Here is a 17,314-nt window from a genome sequence, read left to right as displayed (position 1 = left end):
TACCTGGGGTTTCTCACCTGCCCCCAAAAGAACACAGAACCTTTTGCAGCTGCCAGTGGAGACCAGGGTTTCTTCTGGTTCCAGTTCTGCCCCAGAGGCTAGCCCCGCCATTTCTGAGCAGCATGTGGGGCCTGGCAGACTGCTGGCCAAGCAGAACCCACCGCAGTATCTGGTCATATATTGCCTTTCAAATGAGCAAGAACTCGAGTCTGCTACAACAAAAGAAACTTTATTTAAAAATACTTCTTTTACAGACATGGGTGCTTGAAAAGCTCTTTAGTTAACTGTGTATGGAAATGAAAAAAAATTAATAAATAACATTAGTATAACAGACCTCTAAACATTAATACATTGGCAAAACAATGGACTTAAAATGAAAATGAATCTTAAAGCTCTGCTATTCTCTGTAAGAATATTTACCTTCTGTTTTTTCTTGTTCTTTACAGGTGAGGATGATTAAATACTGCTAATATAATTTTTTTATATTAATGACACATTTTTAAAATAGTCCACAAAAATCTTACCTAAGTGTCTGTTTTGTTTTCTTAACACTGATATACAAATTGGGACTCTTCATTCTAGAGAAAACATCAAGTTCTCTCCAGCCCCACCCAGGTCAAGAATTTCAAAATCTTGAATAAGGAGGATTTTATAAAGAATTGTTTCTATCTCCCAATTCTTTATTAGTTAAAGGCAGGGAAGAATTGAGGAAACAATAAGTAAAATGTCACTATATAGAAAACTTCCTCCTGCTGAAACCTATTACGATAATAATACCGATTCTGGTACATATTCCTTGCTGCCCTACTCTGGGGAAAAGCAGACCTTGTAGAGGGCACTAGCTACTTAATGCTTTTAAATTTAAAGACTTCAAATGAAAGGAAAGCCAAGTCTGAGGAAGAAGCAGGAGGTCTAGGCTGGCTCAGGATCCAGCAAAAAAGGAAAAAAAAAAAAAAAAAGAACTGCCTCCCCCTTTCAGGAGAAACCACCCTATACTTCTCCATATGCAACAGGGTCATTGATATGATCAGGGGGCTGGGGCACTTGGAATGGTCCAGAGTAAATCTGGAAATTGTGGAACATTTTGTCTCTTGCAAGAGACAAAGCATTCAATCTGATAACTAAGCTGCTGATTGGAACCAAACAAATGATCCCAAGTACAATGCTGCCGTCTTCCAAAAAAGCCTCATGATAGAGCAAAGGGACCACAGGCATACTGTATCTTGTGTGCCACATCTCCAGCCACAGAGAGACTCTTCCTATTCCCTGGACTCTAGGGCTAAGGATACTCAAGGTAGAGGAGCTCAGACTCGGGCATTTCCATATTAAGTCCTAAAATGCAGCCTTGGATACAGTGCTGCCTTAGAAAGGCACAAAACGTTTGGCTTTTTTTTTTTTCAGTGTGCTAAAAATTGTTTTGAATAAAGGAAAAAGATATATAAGGTTAAAAATCCCAAGTAGCCACAGCCAGAAAGCAGATGTAGGAGGTACCTCATAGCTGCCATGCCCTGCCACATGTTTCAGCAGGAAATTGGGCTTGTCATTCAAGGCCAAGACACTAAAACAGTACTGAGCAGGGTAGGTCAGGAGCCATCTCCTCTCCACAGGCATTGCACTATAGGCTCCTTCACCCCAACAACAGGACAGGAGAGAGAGGCCAGGGGAGAGAACACATGGTCTACAGACTCAAGTAGTTCTCTGCCTCTTCAGTTTCAAGACAGCCATAAGCATGGCTACCCTCACCCACCATGGGGTCAGAGGTAGGCAGGGAGGAAGAAGTGACACAGGCACCCAGCACTCCCACTTCAGGGCCTGTGCAGGGAGGCAGTGCAAAGCCTGAGGAGCTGCTTGCAGAAGTGCTGAGCAATCATCTTCTCTGGCCTTCCATCCGGTTCAGGGTAGGAAAAAACATGTGCAAGGCAATGTGGAGGGTTGCCGCTCACTTTCTCTTTTGGGACTGAATCAGGATTACAAAGCCAGGTGATCAGAACTCTGCTAATTTGTTCAGCTGCCAGATCAGGAGATCTGAGGCTGGCTTTCAGCCTTGACTCTGTAAAACACAGGGAGTGGTCAGCCACATTTTTCTCAAACACTATACTAGGGAAAGGGGTGGCAAGATCTCCAAACAGCTGTTAGTCTGTTAGTCAACAGCTGGCTCTTCTGCCTGGGGGCTTTCCATTTGACGCTGAATGAATGTGCAGGGTTTGCTCTCTCCGTCCTTATTTCTCCATCTCTTCTTCTTTTACTACTTTCTGGAACCAAGGAATACTGATTCTTCCCTTTGGAACAACCCAGATTTTCTGGGACACTGTGAAGGCACATGGCACTACTGTCCCTCTAATCCTTAATTTAGGAGCCTAGACTAGACTATCAAACACAAAATCTGGTGACCTACCCTTCCATGTGCCTTGATGTATGTCTTTGGATTATTAGGTTACTTCTGTGTATATCAAATGACTCTGGTAGTTTAAAAAAGTTATAAGCAAGGCATATAAAATGCCTTATAATGCAAAACAGGCTCAGGATGGGAAAAACAATAGATCCAGGCAAGGTGAAGCATAGTTTAAGGGGGGGGGAGCTTTAATATAAAGGAAAGCAATCGGACAGGGAAATACAGACATCCTATCTAAGGAGCTTGCAGTAGAAGCTCTATACTACACTGTAATCTCTATATCCTGGAAACATCCCAACTCTCACCCATTTTTATTGGCTCCAGCAAAGCAGTTTCTGAGGTGCCTAGGAACAACACTGCAGAGCTCCCTCACACAGGACAACAAGGAAGAGGAGAAGAGGAGATGCAAGATAGCCAGGAGCTCAAAGGATGGATAGATACTCAACACTAAAACCTGAAGAGTCCACAAATTCAAGGGTAGTAGCTAAGTGGAATCGTGATCTGTTAGTAGCTAAGTGGAATTGTGATCTGTTCTCAGTGACATGAAAGAAGGCTGAAGACCTGAGGTTGAAGGGTGGCTAAGAAATGCCACCTAGGAACAGACTAGCATGCCCTCAAGAGGGAGGAAAAAAATCTTGGATGCCAAGACTCATAAGATGAAGAAAAGTAAGAAATAAAGAAGAAACAAAGACAGTGAGCAGAATTAAAGTGATTCTAAGGATTTGCTCAATGACCCAGACACCTTCTGATGTCTGTCATCCCACTCTCAAAAAAGCAGGACAACAGCAGCTTTACCACTGGAGTAGAAGTCCCTAGCTCTGATGCTGCTGCCATTTGCCACACCTTCCTGAAGGCCAAATGGTCAGGGATGGACATCTGATCAACATGCTGGGCTGAGTTTATTCTTTCTTAAGAATATGTACTAAGAGGAACTGGGAATCTGTTCGTGGTTGTGGTGATCCCTAGAGCTGGAGGGTCACATGGACTTGAGGACTGGGGTGCCTATTTGGAAGCTATCCATGCAAACAGGCTATGAAGCAGGAGGGACCATGCAAGAATCAACTGTACTTCCTATCCTGGGTTCCATAAAAATATTCTGCATCCTTATCACTGACTTCCTCCTTTTTTTACCTGGAATATTTCTTGTATCCAAAGGATCCGTAACCAGGAAAGTTAAAATACAATCTCAACCCGGTTCCACCATCTGCCCTCCTTCATGAATTAAGTGGTTTATGTGCATTTCCTAAAGAAAGATTGCTAATGTAGACTAAGATCAACGTTGTAATAGAAATGTTTTAGGTGAAGTTAGAATACTTTAGATTGAATATTGAAGTGTTAGGGTTTAGGAGAATAATAAGGTATTGATACTAAGCTCTGACATCTCTGTGGTTCCCTGCTCTGAAGGAAAGGCTGATACAGAGCACTGAGTCCAGTCTGTACTACTGACTGGCTCTCAGAAGACCACACAATCCACTGAAAATCAGGATCCAAAGACAGGTGTCTCCTATCTCCACCCCTTCAATGACATGGAATTAGCTGCAAAGGCCACTGAAGGATTGGAAAACAAATCCCCAGTAGTAAGGGATGGTAAAAGGTAACAGAAGGCTAAAAGAGAAACCTTCGCAAGAATGGGGATTAGAGACACAAGCAGCTCAGTAAAAAGATCAAAGAAGGCACTAGATTGAAAGGGGGCTGTGGGCAGATCCTTTGCTTAAACATTTAATGCCCTACTCTACAACTCTAAGCCAACATACCTCTGAAGCCAAATAGATTCCACTGAAAGACATAACAAAGGTGGGTATCCATGAAACTCAGACCAAGGAATCTCCTCAATATTATAAAAGCTATAGGAAGACAACAGGGATTTCAGGGGAAAGTCTTAGACTGATTTTAACCAGCACAGATCTTTAAGAATAGTTAAGTCTGCATAAAAGCTGTGAATAAAATTGTACAATCTTACTTGGAGGAGATATTTTAGGATCAAATTCAAGTGCTAGACAGCCTGAAGTACAATCCCTCAACATCAGTAAACTACCATGTGGTGGAAGGGAATAACATATAGCTGACATTCCTGGTGCATGCTAATCACCCAAACATTTGCTGAGTGAACAACTGAACTGCTATAACCAGGGCAGTATTCAGTGGACAATGGTCATTCCAGAGTCAAAAAGGCCAATAGCAAAAGCAAAGTATAAGGTCAATAACCTTCTAACTTTCATGACATGAGGTAGGAAAATATTCTGCATTAACACCACTGCTAATCACCTACAAAAACCACTAGATCTTGTTAAAGGTGTCTTAAAGCTGATCCCTAGTTCGCAAGAAAGTTGTGTTACAAAAATTAATTTGTAAGTTGCTTTTGGGACCATAAAACACATTTTACTTTTCTATAAAGGAAGTAAATATTTTAAGTATAAAGAATAGCAACCCCCCCACCTTTTTTATCCACAGAACAGCTAATAATACTAATAGTATCCCACATCTTGGACTCTGGCAATGAGAGTCTGTCTATAAAGAGAAAGAGAACAGGAAGAAAAAAAAAAAGGCAGAATATATAGGGTGGGATTATAGAGAGAAAGAGAAGACTAGTACAGGAGAATAGCCATCCACAGGTAGAGATCAATATTTAAATAAATATTAACAGATACATGCTGAGATGAGTCTATTATTTAACTAAAGGGAGGTATATTATAGAGTTCACTTAAAACCCTTTCATTTTAGTAGAAGGAACAGGGGAGAGGCAGCTGGAAAAGTCTAGTCACAGTACTTGGAAGACCCAGCAATGAGGCAGGCTATGTAAAGCAAGTCAGAAAATGTGGGGAAAACAGGAAAACAGGTTGAATAGAATGGTTTAATTAATTTGATAAAAAGGAAAACATTAAAGTGGATCTCCTGACCATATTGAATATATGTAATTAGGAGAGGGAAAGGAATGATCTTGCGAACATGGGAAAACTCAAAAGCCTGAAAGGGCAATTTTAGTTAAATTCAGAGCAAGTGTCAAACAATTAAAAATTACCATATGAATGGAGGATAAGAAATGGTTAATGGTGCCTTATTCAAAAGAAAATGTAAGAAATTCAAGTTTTGAGACTATCTTGAAAACAAGAGCCATGTGAAAACCTTCCTGAAGCTTACCTGGCAATTTCAGGCACAAGCCCACATATGTCCTTAGAACATCCAAAGGATAGGTCCTCATGTAATGGTTCAAAGCCTTCAGGGCCTGCAGATGTACACCTGACAAACTAAAACTACCCAAGCCAGTCAACAATGTATGTGCTCCACAGCAACCTAGACACTCTTTTCAGGGCTGACTTGGAAGAGCTACACAGGTGCTCAGGAAAATAAAGGATGAAATGACCCTTAGTCCAGCCAGTATGAGCAATAACCTCCACAGAAGATGTGAATACACTGGACAGGCAAAAGAGATGCAGTGACTGCTTGGTTTTCTTGACAGATCTTGACTATGGACAATATCTGTAGAGAAAGAAGAATTACACCATGGATAGGCCTGGAAACTGTTGTTATTTTTTCTAGTTCTTTGTCTAGTCCTTCAATATTGAAACAAAATGCAAAATGAATGTTGTCAGTTTTTAGAAGAGGATGGTAGACTACTCTTTGCCACTCAGTGCCCACTTTCCCTGCCTCCCTCCACCCCAGAGTAGGGCCTCCTGCATCTGCTGGTGGGCTAAGCAAATCAATATGAGGTCCTGTACTAGAGTTTGCTCTGCTCCAGAAATATAAATAGTTCAGGGACAAGAGGACAAAAATAAAAGATCTAGAAGTAGCTGGATACCAAGAGAAGAGTTAGTAAAGGTTTCAGTTCCAAAGATGCCAAGAATGGAAAGAAAGCAGGTTTAAGGCAAGCCATTTTTGTCTGAACCTAATGACAAAAGCAAGATTTAGATCCCAAGGAAGGTAATTTATCCAAGAGCAGCTTTGCTTATGACATGGAGGAAGGATACCACCATTAGGGAAGTCAGCAAAAGACTCAGGACAGAGAACTGAACTCAAGGGGCCATAGAGCACTATCCACAGGAACTGAAGAACAGGACTCCCAACTGGACACCTAAGCTTTAAGAAAAACTGAACAAATAAATCCAAATCCTTACTATCTATTTTGTGCATCTAAATAGCATGTGAATGAAGCTTTCTAAAAACTTTGTGGTATTAGGGCCAGAAAATTATCCTGGAAACAAATGTTCTTCCCTTTCCATTAAGTAGAAAGACTCATGACCTATACCAGGACACACACCTGGCACCAAGGCAACGGACTCCCTCAGACTATTTTCTGGGGAGGACATGGAATGTATTTGAAGGCCTCTATCTCAATTAGTCATTATGTAATTAGGATAGTTCAAACATTTTATTTTAACAAATTCAATGTTCCTATAGAAACAGTGCTTTGGAGTGACCAGTGTTAGCTCCTAGTGTCAAACAAAACCATAACAACGTAGCAATAGTACTCTCTCTCCCAACTATCTCTACCAAACACCATCACATGTAATAAGGAACATCCTATAAAAGCTGCTTAGCCTCAGGAAGGCTGGCCACAGCAAGCCTGCTGACAATGACAGAAAACCAAGGAGGAGGAGAAAGAAGCTGATAGGGGAAAGAACAGAGCAAGGGGATAGAACAGAGGAAGGGAATTCTAAAAATATGAGCTATGCACATGATAATCTAAGCCAAAGTGGAGTGTTGAAGTTGTAATACACACTAGAGTTGGGGGTAATACCACAGTAGATAGAAGTCTTTAAAAGATTCCTTCCTGAATCTCTTGTGCTAATTCCCCACCTGGAATTAACACACACAGCAGGATCATCATAATCACAGGACACATACAACCACAGACAGACAGACAGACACACACACACACACACACACACAGAGTCACATCCTTAACCCAGAAAAGTCTTATGTCCTCCGTTAGGGTTTACAGCACAATACCTGTTCTACTACTTTCTGGACTGTTCCCCCAGGTAGGCTACCATGTAATAAAAATCCACTCACTCTCCTGGTGGGGACTGAAGGACACCTTCAAATGCACTCTCAAGACCAATATAATAATAAAACACACTAGCTGCTCCACTTTCATTCCACTGCTTTGAAATCTTGGAACCACAGGTGTGATACCTACAGAGAGGGCAGGACCTCATTGTGAAGTCCCCAAAGGAGCCTCTGCCCTCCTAGGTGCTCCTTAAGTAAGAGCCTGGCTCGTGGGTCCTCTGAAGCCGCTGCAGGGAGGGATGTGCTAGGTGGCCACATGGGCAGGGGAAGAAATAGAAACAAATTCCCGGAGGATGTTTTTGGCCATTTCAATGTTGTTGTGGGCAATGACCAAAGCTTTCTGAATGTCCTGATAGGAGTAACCCTGATTCATGAGGTTCTCAATCTCACTGGAGAGCTGAGGTGAGGAGGCAGCAGGAGGTGTGGCGGTAGCACTGGCACCTTGCTGACAGCTACCCGCTTTTCGTTCAGAGTTGATTCTCCGAGGGAATGGTTTAGGGGGCCGCTCAGGAACTTGGGAACCCTCAGTGAAGTCTAGAAGAAATAGGAAAGAAATATTTGCAAACCTGGGGGAAATCCTCATTTAATGGCAGTAATAATAGTAACAACAATATATTAATATCAAGATATTACTGACCCTTGTTAATTAGGGGCATGTACTCCCCTGTCACAAACCTGGGTTTTAGAGGTTAAAAGGCTCTTGGATCTAGCCACCTCCTTATAGTAAGTGCCACCTTCTAAATATACCATGCACCTGTTTTATCAACAATAACTGTTGCTGTGAGCATGTAACATCTGCATCATGATTTATACTTAGCAATGTTTTCACACACATAATCATCTGGATTTTTAAAAATTGTGAATGGACCAGAGCAGATACTAAACTCCTACAAACAAAAAGGCAGAAATTAGCCTAAGTTGCAGTGAAGATGGTTTAAGCCAGGTTGAGTGGTGATCACCACTTGTTTAGGCAACTGGATGCTGTAGATCTTTTTCACCAGCTGTCCTGAAAGCTCTCTTCAACTTCCAAAGTGACAGCAACTCTGGCTGCTGCCACAGGTGCTGTTGAGCCCCAACAGTCAAGGCTCAATGTGGGCTGGCTCTTGGCCCATTTTGTTTGTGTTCCAGGGCAGCATGCCTCCTTCCCAGTGGGCCAGGGCCAGGAAAAAGGAATGTGTGGTCTGAACCATCAAGCTTAATTACTTCTGTCACAGGCCTACTCAGAAGAGCTAGAAACCCTACCTACTCCCAGAATGGGAGGAGCCATATTTTAAGGACAACCTCAAATCTAAGTCTGGCAAAAACTTGAAGAGCCTGATTACTTTCATTTCCTACTTTGAGTTCTAGAACCAGCTTTTCTTCCATTCAGACACAGGATTTATTTAGTCTACCACTACTACTTACTGACTTACTGCCATGAGAAGACAGTATATCTGTTTCAGTATAAATTAGGAGCTAGACAGCAATTCAGGATAGGCCCAAGGGAGCCTGGAGACTCACTTGTTGAGGGATCACCATCCAGAGACAACCAGCCAAAGGAGGAGCTGGCATTAGAGATGTCTGAGAGAGTTCGGCGGGCCAGCACAACTGGCACAGGTGGCTTAGGGACATCATATCCATCATCCTCATTTTCTGATTCCTCAGGGCCAGTGTTGGTGTGGGCTGTAGACAAATTCCCTTCACCTGGAGAAAAGTTCATAAAATTATCTTCTTCTGACATAACTCAACTTCTAACACATTTTAACCCAGAAGCATCTATTCATTCATGCACACACACACATTTACTTCATTTAATAAGTACTCAATGTCTACTGCAGGCTGGACACCGATATGAGACACTATTGAAGGTGACAGAACAAACAAAAAAATAAAATGTGTACGAATTCTGTAGCTCTGTATGAACCTGTCAAAGATCACTCTTGTAAGGGTTAGAAACTACTGATTCCAAAGACTCAAGTGCAATTTTATAGCAATTCTATCTGCACTTCACCTCAGGAGATCAGCCAAAGCGACCTATGTGTGCAGGCTTATTTGAACTTTCAACTTGGTAAGCTAGTTAGCATGGGAATTGAGCATGTATCATCCCCACACACAAAAATTTCATCAATGCAATGGGAATAAAAGAGTCTGCCAGCACTGCAGGACTAGGCCATATAATTCAAATGTCTCTAGGTCTTGGGAGAACGAAAAATCACAAAAGGAACTAGCTGTGTGGAAAGGATATAAAAAAGGGAGGTGACTGCCCCACCTTGTTTTGCCAAATAAGATTACTCAAAATAGCTGGGCACAGTGGTGTGTGCCTATAATCCCAGCAGCTTGGAGACTGAAGCAGGAGGATCGTGAGTTCAAAGCCAGCCTCAACAAAAGCGAGGCACTAAACAACTCGATGAGACCCTGTCTCTAAATAAAATATAAAATAGGACTGGAGATGTGGTTCAGTGGTCAAGTGCCCCTGAGTTCAATCCCTGATCCAAAAAAGAAAAGATTTTAGTAATCTTTAGTAATAATTTTCTCTGTAGGTCAAGCTATCTCATTAGTTAAATATTATAGGTTCATTCCTCTGGCACATCACTGATTTTTAAGTAGCAGAGAAGCAACTCACCAAAGGTGCTGTTCTCGGTGACAGATGGCGCCTGGGACTGAATATTATACATTGCTTCATAGGTACAGCTATCAATCTGCAGGTCACAATCACATACTCTGAACCAGAAGGAAGAAGCAAAATGATCTTTGGAAATAAACGTTACCTACAACCTATTGAGACTACCCTAGACCCTGATCCTCTAAAGACAACATATTCTCCTTGTACCAAAATAACTAGTAAATGTTTTAAGATCAACTCTTGTTACAAGATACAGATAATTCGTGTTTTGGAAGTTACTGTGATACTAATGTAAGTTGTACTGTTTATTGCTTCAAGAGATTTTAGGGACCAGATTTATCTTTCTGCTGTTACTTCTGGCTGGCTAACAGTACATACTTGCAAGTGAAGCAGGTGAGGGATGTCAACTGAATTATCCACATAAAGGTATCTGACCCTACATGGTTGTTGTGAACTTACCGTGAACTCTGGGTTGCCTCCAAAGGCCGTTTTGGTTCTGGCTTTTGGAGCCCTATTGGCCTAGAAGAGGGAGTCATATATTCTGTGTCCTCCTCATTCTCACCCTGCTCCCCAGGTGGCAGTTTTGGCACAGGAAGAGGTCTGGAAGATAAATTTTTTAAAAAAGAAAAAAGAATCAATAGCTGGAAAAGTTTCCAATATGAAATAAACAGTTTCAAAACAGATACAACTCAAATTTGACAGAACAAATACATGCCATCTAAGAAACTACTGTTTCTACTGGTAAGATAGGAGATAAGCAAAAAGCACACCAAAAACACTATGCTCAAATGACCAAAGGTGTGGCTCTTATGTTTTGAGATGTATCACATTGAGATAGATACCTAAGTTACGGCCATACCACCAGTTAGTTCCAACCTCCAAATAAGTTCCATTATAGTGTCTCAGTTTTAAAGCTACTACCTTAGTTTTTTTTTCACTGGGTGTCAAATAAGAAATGGCAGGTGGCATTTCTTCACATGCTAGGAATGTATATCAAATTCTAATTCTAAAGTCTACCCATGGTTTCAAAGAATACATAGCTTGTCCAAATCTTTCTCACAAATTACCTTGGAGTATAAATACTTTTTCTCTTCAATATTTGACATAAAAAAATCTAAAATAAAAAGAGGAAAAAAAGTAACTTGGTAGTTAACCATCAATTTTGGGACTAGATCCCAAGTTTCTGATTTCAGGGATCTTGGTCTTACATACATAACTTTTTTTTTTTTTAAACATACATAATTCTTTACCCAGAAGCTTTTGAAACAAAATTGCCATCCTACCCTATGAAAGAAGACAAAACACCAATCAATTTTGTGTAAGAATCACACACTGCTGGGCACAGTGGCACCCACCTGTAACCCCAGTGACTCGGGAGACTGAGGCCTTAAGCAACTCAGTCAGACTCTATCTCTAAATAAAATTTAAAAAGGGCTGGGGATGAGGCTCAGTGGTTAAGTGCCCCTGGGTTTAATTCCCAGTACTCCCTTGGCCCCCAAAAAAGAAACAGACACACATACAAATTGCCTCTTAGAGTATGAATTTGAGTTTCTCCTCTCTTTTTCTTTACACTTTTTGTTAGCATATTCTAAATTCTCTACAAAGACTACCTCTTGCATTTATTTGTCCCTCTTTATTTAATGTTTAATTTTCCAATCAAATCTCATGTGAGATTTTTTCTTATGTCTACCTACCACTTTTATTGTTGAAAAACTTCCCTTATGTATGCCTCGTAAAAATTCAGCAAATATTCTCTTAAGATTTATGCAATGCATGCTGAAGACTTAAGCAGAAGTGTGCTAGTATCTACAATTTGCTTTGAAATACACAAACAACCAAGAGAGAGCAATGGATGAAACACAGATAATGTGATATAGGAAAAAAAACAACTAAAATTTGAATTCGGGTGGTGGGTTCAGTCTAGGATTCTTTCACTTTTATTCTGTTTGTAATTATTTTTTCCTTTTTTTTGGGTGGTACTAGGGATTGAACCCAGGGGCACTAAACCACCAAGCCACATCCCTATCACCCCCCCTTTTATCCCTTGATTTTAAGACAGGGTCTCCCTAAGTTGCTTAAGGACTAAGTTGCTGAGGCTGGATGTGAACCTGTGATCCTCCTGCCTCAGCCTCCTAAGCAGCTGGGATTACAGGCATGCACCACCACGCCTAGCTCAGTTCGTAATTTTTAACAAGTGGAAAAGACCAAGGTCAGCAAAAGTGTAAGGAAATAAATGAGTATATATAGCTGTAGAAACAAGCTGTTACAACTTTTCTGTAGTATGATTCGACAAAAGCATTTCATCACATGTGCATCCTGGGGCTCAGAAATTCCACTTCTAAGAGTTTTCCCTTGGGAAGCAATCAAGAATACTCATGACAGCATTACCTATAACACGGGGTGGGGGTGGTGGTGGTGGTACAACCTACATATCCAATAATAGCGTACTGAATAAGTAGACTTTGACCCACACAGAGAGTAAGAGAGCTGGTGCCAATTGTTGGCTCTTGGGGCCTTTAGAGGTTTTACTCAGGACCTAAGAGGCTACAGCCTACTTTTGCTTCCACTACCATAGACCTATCCTTATCTTACAAATCAGGGTTCCCCTAGAGTCAGTCATACTGCTTGACAATAATCTAAAATAATCAACATAGAAGAAGAATATGTAATGACATGCAAAAATGTTCAAATATGTCTAGCGAAAGCCAGCCTCAATGATGATTCCATACACATACGAATAACAAAGAACATATATCAAATTGTGAATAATTACTATTTGACTCTAGGTAGTAAGATTACAGATAACTCTTATTCCTTCAGTATTGCTTATCTATGTTTTCTAAAATTAACAAAAAAGAAGTCCCATTAAGAGAGCTATCCAAAAATACTTTAGGGCTGCAGTGTAGAGCTCAGTGGCAGAGCGCTTGCCTAGCATTCAAAAGACCCTGAGTTCTACCCCCAGCACCCCTTCCTCCCATCTCTTTGATGAAGTCCATAAAAGTATAAAATGTATTTCCTTGTCACAAAGTATTTTGGCAATATATACTTTAAAAAAAAGTACTGGAGAGTAACCAGGAAACCAGAACTTCAGAGACCAAGATTCAAGAAGAATACAGGGCTGGGGTTGTGGCTCAGTGGCAGAGCTCTTGCCTAACACATATGAGGCACTGGGTTTGATCCTCAGCACCACATAAAAATAAATAAAATACAGGTATGTGTCCATCTGCAACTAAAAAAAAAGAAACATCAAAGACAATGCCAATGACGATACGATGACAACGATGATGATGACACTGAAGCAAGCCTCAAATTTGGAGTTCCGAATTTGGGATTTGAAGTAGATCTCAATGGATTAGGGAGAGAGACTGGAATTTTGAGGTGTCATGACAACCAAGATGTGGGGAGCCAAAAATCCTCAGTGTGGCTCAGCTGTAGAGCACTTGCCTAACACATGTGAGGCACTGGGTTCAATCCTCAGCACTGCATAAAAATAAAATAAAAGCATTGTGTCCATCTACAACTTAAAAAAAAAAAAATCCTAGGGAAGGAAATAGCAAAGAAGTAGGCCTAAAATTCTGCCTGTAATTTCCAAAAGCTATTACTAATCCCTAAATTCTTCATGCATGGGGCTAGATTCTGAGAAATCAAGTGGGTAGTCGTGAGCAACTGAAGAGCCAAACAGTTACTGTGGTCGTCTTGCTAATCTCTAGAGTCAGAACTACAGTTATCAGATACAGCCTTTAAAATAATTATAATTCATATGTTCAAGAAACAAGATAATAAAGAATTTTGTTAGAAAACTGGAATCAATAAATTTTTAAAAATCACATGGAAATACTAGAACTTAAACACAATAAAAATTTAATGGTTGTATTTAGAGCAGATTAGAAACAGCAGAAGAGAACATTCAGGAACTGGAATGCAGTAAAAACCATTCAGATTAATGTAAAGAGAAAAGAGAATGGAAAATATGCAAGCAAGCCTATAATGATCTGTAGAAGACAGTGAAAGAATCTGATGATGTTCAAGAAATTAGAGGCCCAGATAAAGAAAGATTACAAAGTTCAATCTGTTTTAAGAAATATTGGCTGAGAGATAGTTGTGCTGGTACAGGCCTATAATCTCAGCTACTCAGAAGGCTGAGGCAGGAGGATTGCAAGATCAAGGCCAGTCTCAGCAATAGAGTGAGACCCTGTCATAAATTTTTTTTAAAATGTAAAAATGGAACTCACTGGTAAAGCACCCCCTGGGTTCAATCCCCAGTTCTTCCAAAAAGAAAAAAAATAAAGTAAAGTTGGGCGTGGCGGCATGTGTTGAAAACCCAGCTTATGCAGAAGGCTACAAGTTTGAGGCCAGCCTGGAAAACTCAGGAAGATGTTGTCTCAAAATAAAACATAAAAAGGGCTGGGCATAGATGGTGGTGCTCTGTGGTAGAGCACCATGGGTTTAATACTCAGTACAGGGGGAGGGGGTGCAATGAAGATATTTTCAGTCAAACAAAATTTGAATCAACTGATAGAAGAGCACTAAACACACAATCACACATGTAAGCACACACAAACACTAAAGAAAGTTTTTTAGGGAGATGGAAAGCATTCAGAGAACAGCAGGAACAAGTAAGGAGCACTGTAGGATAAATCCAAGAGAAATTTAAATGTCCACAAGTATCAGGAGACACTGATTTAAAGCATATTCTAACAAATCAAGAGTACATGTTGGAATCTCTAGGATAACTTTTTTTTTTTTTTTTTTTTTTGGGGTATCAAGGACTGAACTCAGGAATGCTTACCACTGAGCTATACCTTTAGCCCTTTTCATTTTTATTGTGAGACAACGTTTCACTAAATTGCTCAGGCTAGCCTCAAACTTGTGATCATCCTGCTTCAGCCTCCCAAGTTGTTGGGATTACAGGTGTATACCACCATGCCCAGCTCTCCAGAATAAATATTAAAAGAATAACCGAAGGGATGAAATGGCTAAGAAAAAACCTTTAATACAAAAGAAAGTAAAAAAAAGATGAAAAAAGGAACTAAGAAAAGATTAGAAAAATGGGGAGAAGAGTAAGAACAAATATTCTGATTACTTCAAGATCAAAAATGCCAGACTGGATTTAAGGGACGAAAAACCCAAAATATACTGCTTGCAGGAAACATACCTTAAAGGTCATAGAAAAATTGAAAGTAAAAGAGTAGAGAAAGGTCATAGAAATACTAACTAAAAGACAGCTGATGTAAGCCATTTTAATTAAGAAAAAGCAAACTTAAGCAAGAAACAGAACTACTGAGTAAACATAAGATTTAAGGATAATAAAAATGCTCACCATTTACTATAAATAATTTTAAATTTCTATTATTACACAAACTAAATACACATGTAATAAAAAAGGACAGAATTAAAAGGAACAAAGAGAAATTCACAATTATAGAGGAGAATTCAACAAACTCATTTCAGTTATCTGAAAATATAGAATAGGTAGATTGCTAAAAATCTGAGTAATAAAAGATTTGATCACAACTTCACTAACATGTACAGAATGCTATACCCAACAACTGCAGAATATACAATCTTATGAGATAAAGGTGACACATATTACTGGATCTTACCACAAACTAGTCAATAAAGAAGATGGTCTCTAACCACATTAGAATGAAGCCAGAAAGCAGAACAGAAAAATAGAAAATCTTTAAATATTTGAAAATTGAGTAACACATAAATAACTCAAGAATTATTAACAACAGAAAAATCATATATTTTGAACTTAAATGAAAATGGAGGCTGGGGTTGAGCATTAGGTTTGATTCTCAGCACCAAATTTAAAGAATAAAGGTCCATCAACAATTAAAAAAAATTAAAAAAAATAATGAAAATGACATCAAAATTTGTGGAATGCAGCTAAACACTTGTTATGAACTGTATGTTTGTGTCCTTCCCAAAATTCACATGTTCAAGCCCTCATACCCAGTTATATTTGAACATGGAACCTTACCAGAAACTAATCCCAGATTTCCAGCCTCCAGAATTGTGTAGCCATCATTTAAGCTAGAAATAATATTTGTGTAGATAACCAATTTTCTTAAATCTTTTTAGAATTATTTAAACAGTAAATAAATCTCCACTGTTTAAAGCATCCAGTCTTTGGTATTTTGTTATGGCAGCTCAAGCAGAATAACACAGAATCCTGGGGCTGGGGATGTGGCTCAAGCGGTAGCGCGCTCGCCTGGCATGCGTGCGGCCCGGGTTCGATCCTCAGCACCACATACAAAGATGTTGTGTCTGCCGAAAACTAAAAAATAAATATTAAAAAATTCTCTCTCTCTTACTCTCTCTTAAAAAACAAAAAACAAAAAACACAGAATCCATTTCATGATGTTAGAAAAATAGTAAATTAAGCCTGAAGAAAGTTGGAAGAGTAAAAGCTTGGAACAGTGGCAGATGCCTGTAATCTTAGCTATTTGGGAGGCTGAAGCAGGAGGATCATTTGAGCTCATGTGTTTAAGACCAGCCTGGACAACATATTGAAACCATTATTTAAAAGAAAAAGAAGAGGTGGGGCATGGTAGTACATGTATGCCTATAAATCCAACTACTTGGGAAGCTAAGGTAGGAAGATCACAACCTCAAGGCCAGCCTGGGCACCTTAGTGAGATCTTGTCCTCAAATAAAAAATACAAACTAGGGATGTAGCTCAGTATGCAAAATCCTAGGCTCAATGCCCAGAACTGGAGGGGAAAAAATTAGAAAGTCAGAAAGCAATGAAACAGAAAACTGACACCCAGCAAGAATTTTTTAAAGAAAAATCAACAGAACCAAAATTGCTTTCTTGAAAAAATACATGTGACAAGCCCAGCAAGAAAGATCTATAAACACAGTAAAAAGAATAGAAAGACAAATTCCAAAACAAAACATGATGACTTCTACACTGTACAAATACAAAGCAATTTTTATTTCCCTCTACACTTTTCTGGATTTTCTACAAACGAACAGTTTAAAAGTACTAACTCCAGTGAATGAAATACAGCTTTAATAAACTTACCTGGCAGCCAGAGAATAAATGGCATTGGCAGAAGAGGAAGGTTTGATTTTGGGGTGTTCACACTCTGGACCTGCTAATGGGCTGTTATTCATACTCTGGAAAGTAAAGAAAAGTGTTGAAAAGAATCTTCTTAGGATAGCTAAGTATGTCCTCTTACTGAACCTTTTCAAAATCACAAGAATGATAATACAAACAGGGACCTCACTAATCAATGCCATGCCTACAGGTTATTACCTCTGACAAAAACATCATTGCTGTCAGGCTTTGAAGAACTTTCAAA

At 39.7% G+C, this 17,314-nt stretch overlaps 1 protein-coding gene across 5 annotated transcripts in view; it reads right to left on the bottom strand.

Annotated features, from left to right (window-relative positions):
- Window positions 1-208: 208 nt before the first annotated feature.
- Window positions 209-17,314, bottom strand: part of Cbl (Cbl proto-oncogene) — a 100,145-nt gene continuing 83,039 nt past the window's right edge. For 4 of the 5 annotated variants that reach the window (XM_078047154.1, XM_005328365.5, XM_078047156.1 and 1 more), the window contains 5 exons: window positions 17,035-17,129; window positions 10,461-10,601; window positions 10,002-10,099; window positions 8,900-9,082; window positions 209-7,933 (listed from right to left, as the gene is read on the bottom strand). In XM_078047154.1, coding sequence (XP_077903280.1) covers window positions 7,644-7,933; window positions 8,900-9,082; window positions 10,002-10,099; window positions 10,461-10,601; window positions 17,035-17,129 — 807 coding nt within the window. In that variant the 3' untranslated portion in view covers window positions 209-7,643. The remainder of the gene's footprint in view (window positions 7,934-8,899; window positions 9,083-10,001; window positions 10,100-10,460; window positions 10,602-17,034; window positions 17,130-17,314) is intronic. The other variant, XM_078047155.1, reaches the window with a different exon arrangement.

The sequence above is a fragment of the Ictidomys tridecemlineatus genome, chromosome 4, assembly GCF_052094955.1.
Source record: "Ictidomys tridecemlineatus isolate mIctTri1 chromosome 4, mIctTri1.hap1, whole genome shotgun sequence".
In the NCBI taxonomy this organism is placed as follows: domain Eukaryota; kingdom Metazoa; phylum Chordata; class Mammalia; order Rodentia; family Sciuridae; genus Ictidomys; species Ictidomys tridecemlineatus.
The sequence above is the reverse complement of the archived record's forward strand: the minus strand, read 5'-3'. Positions and strand labels throughout refer to the sequence as shown.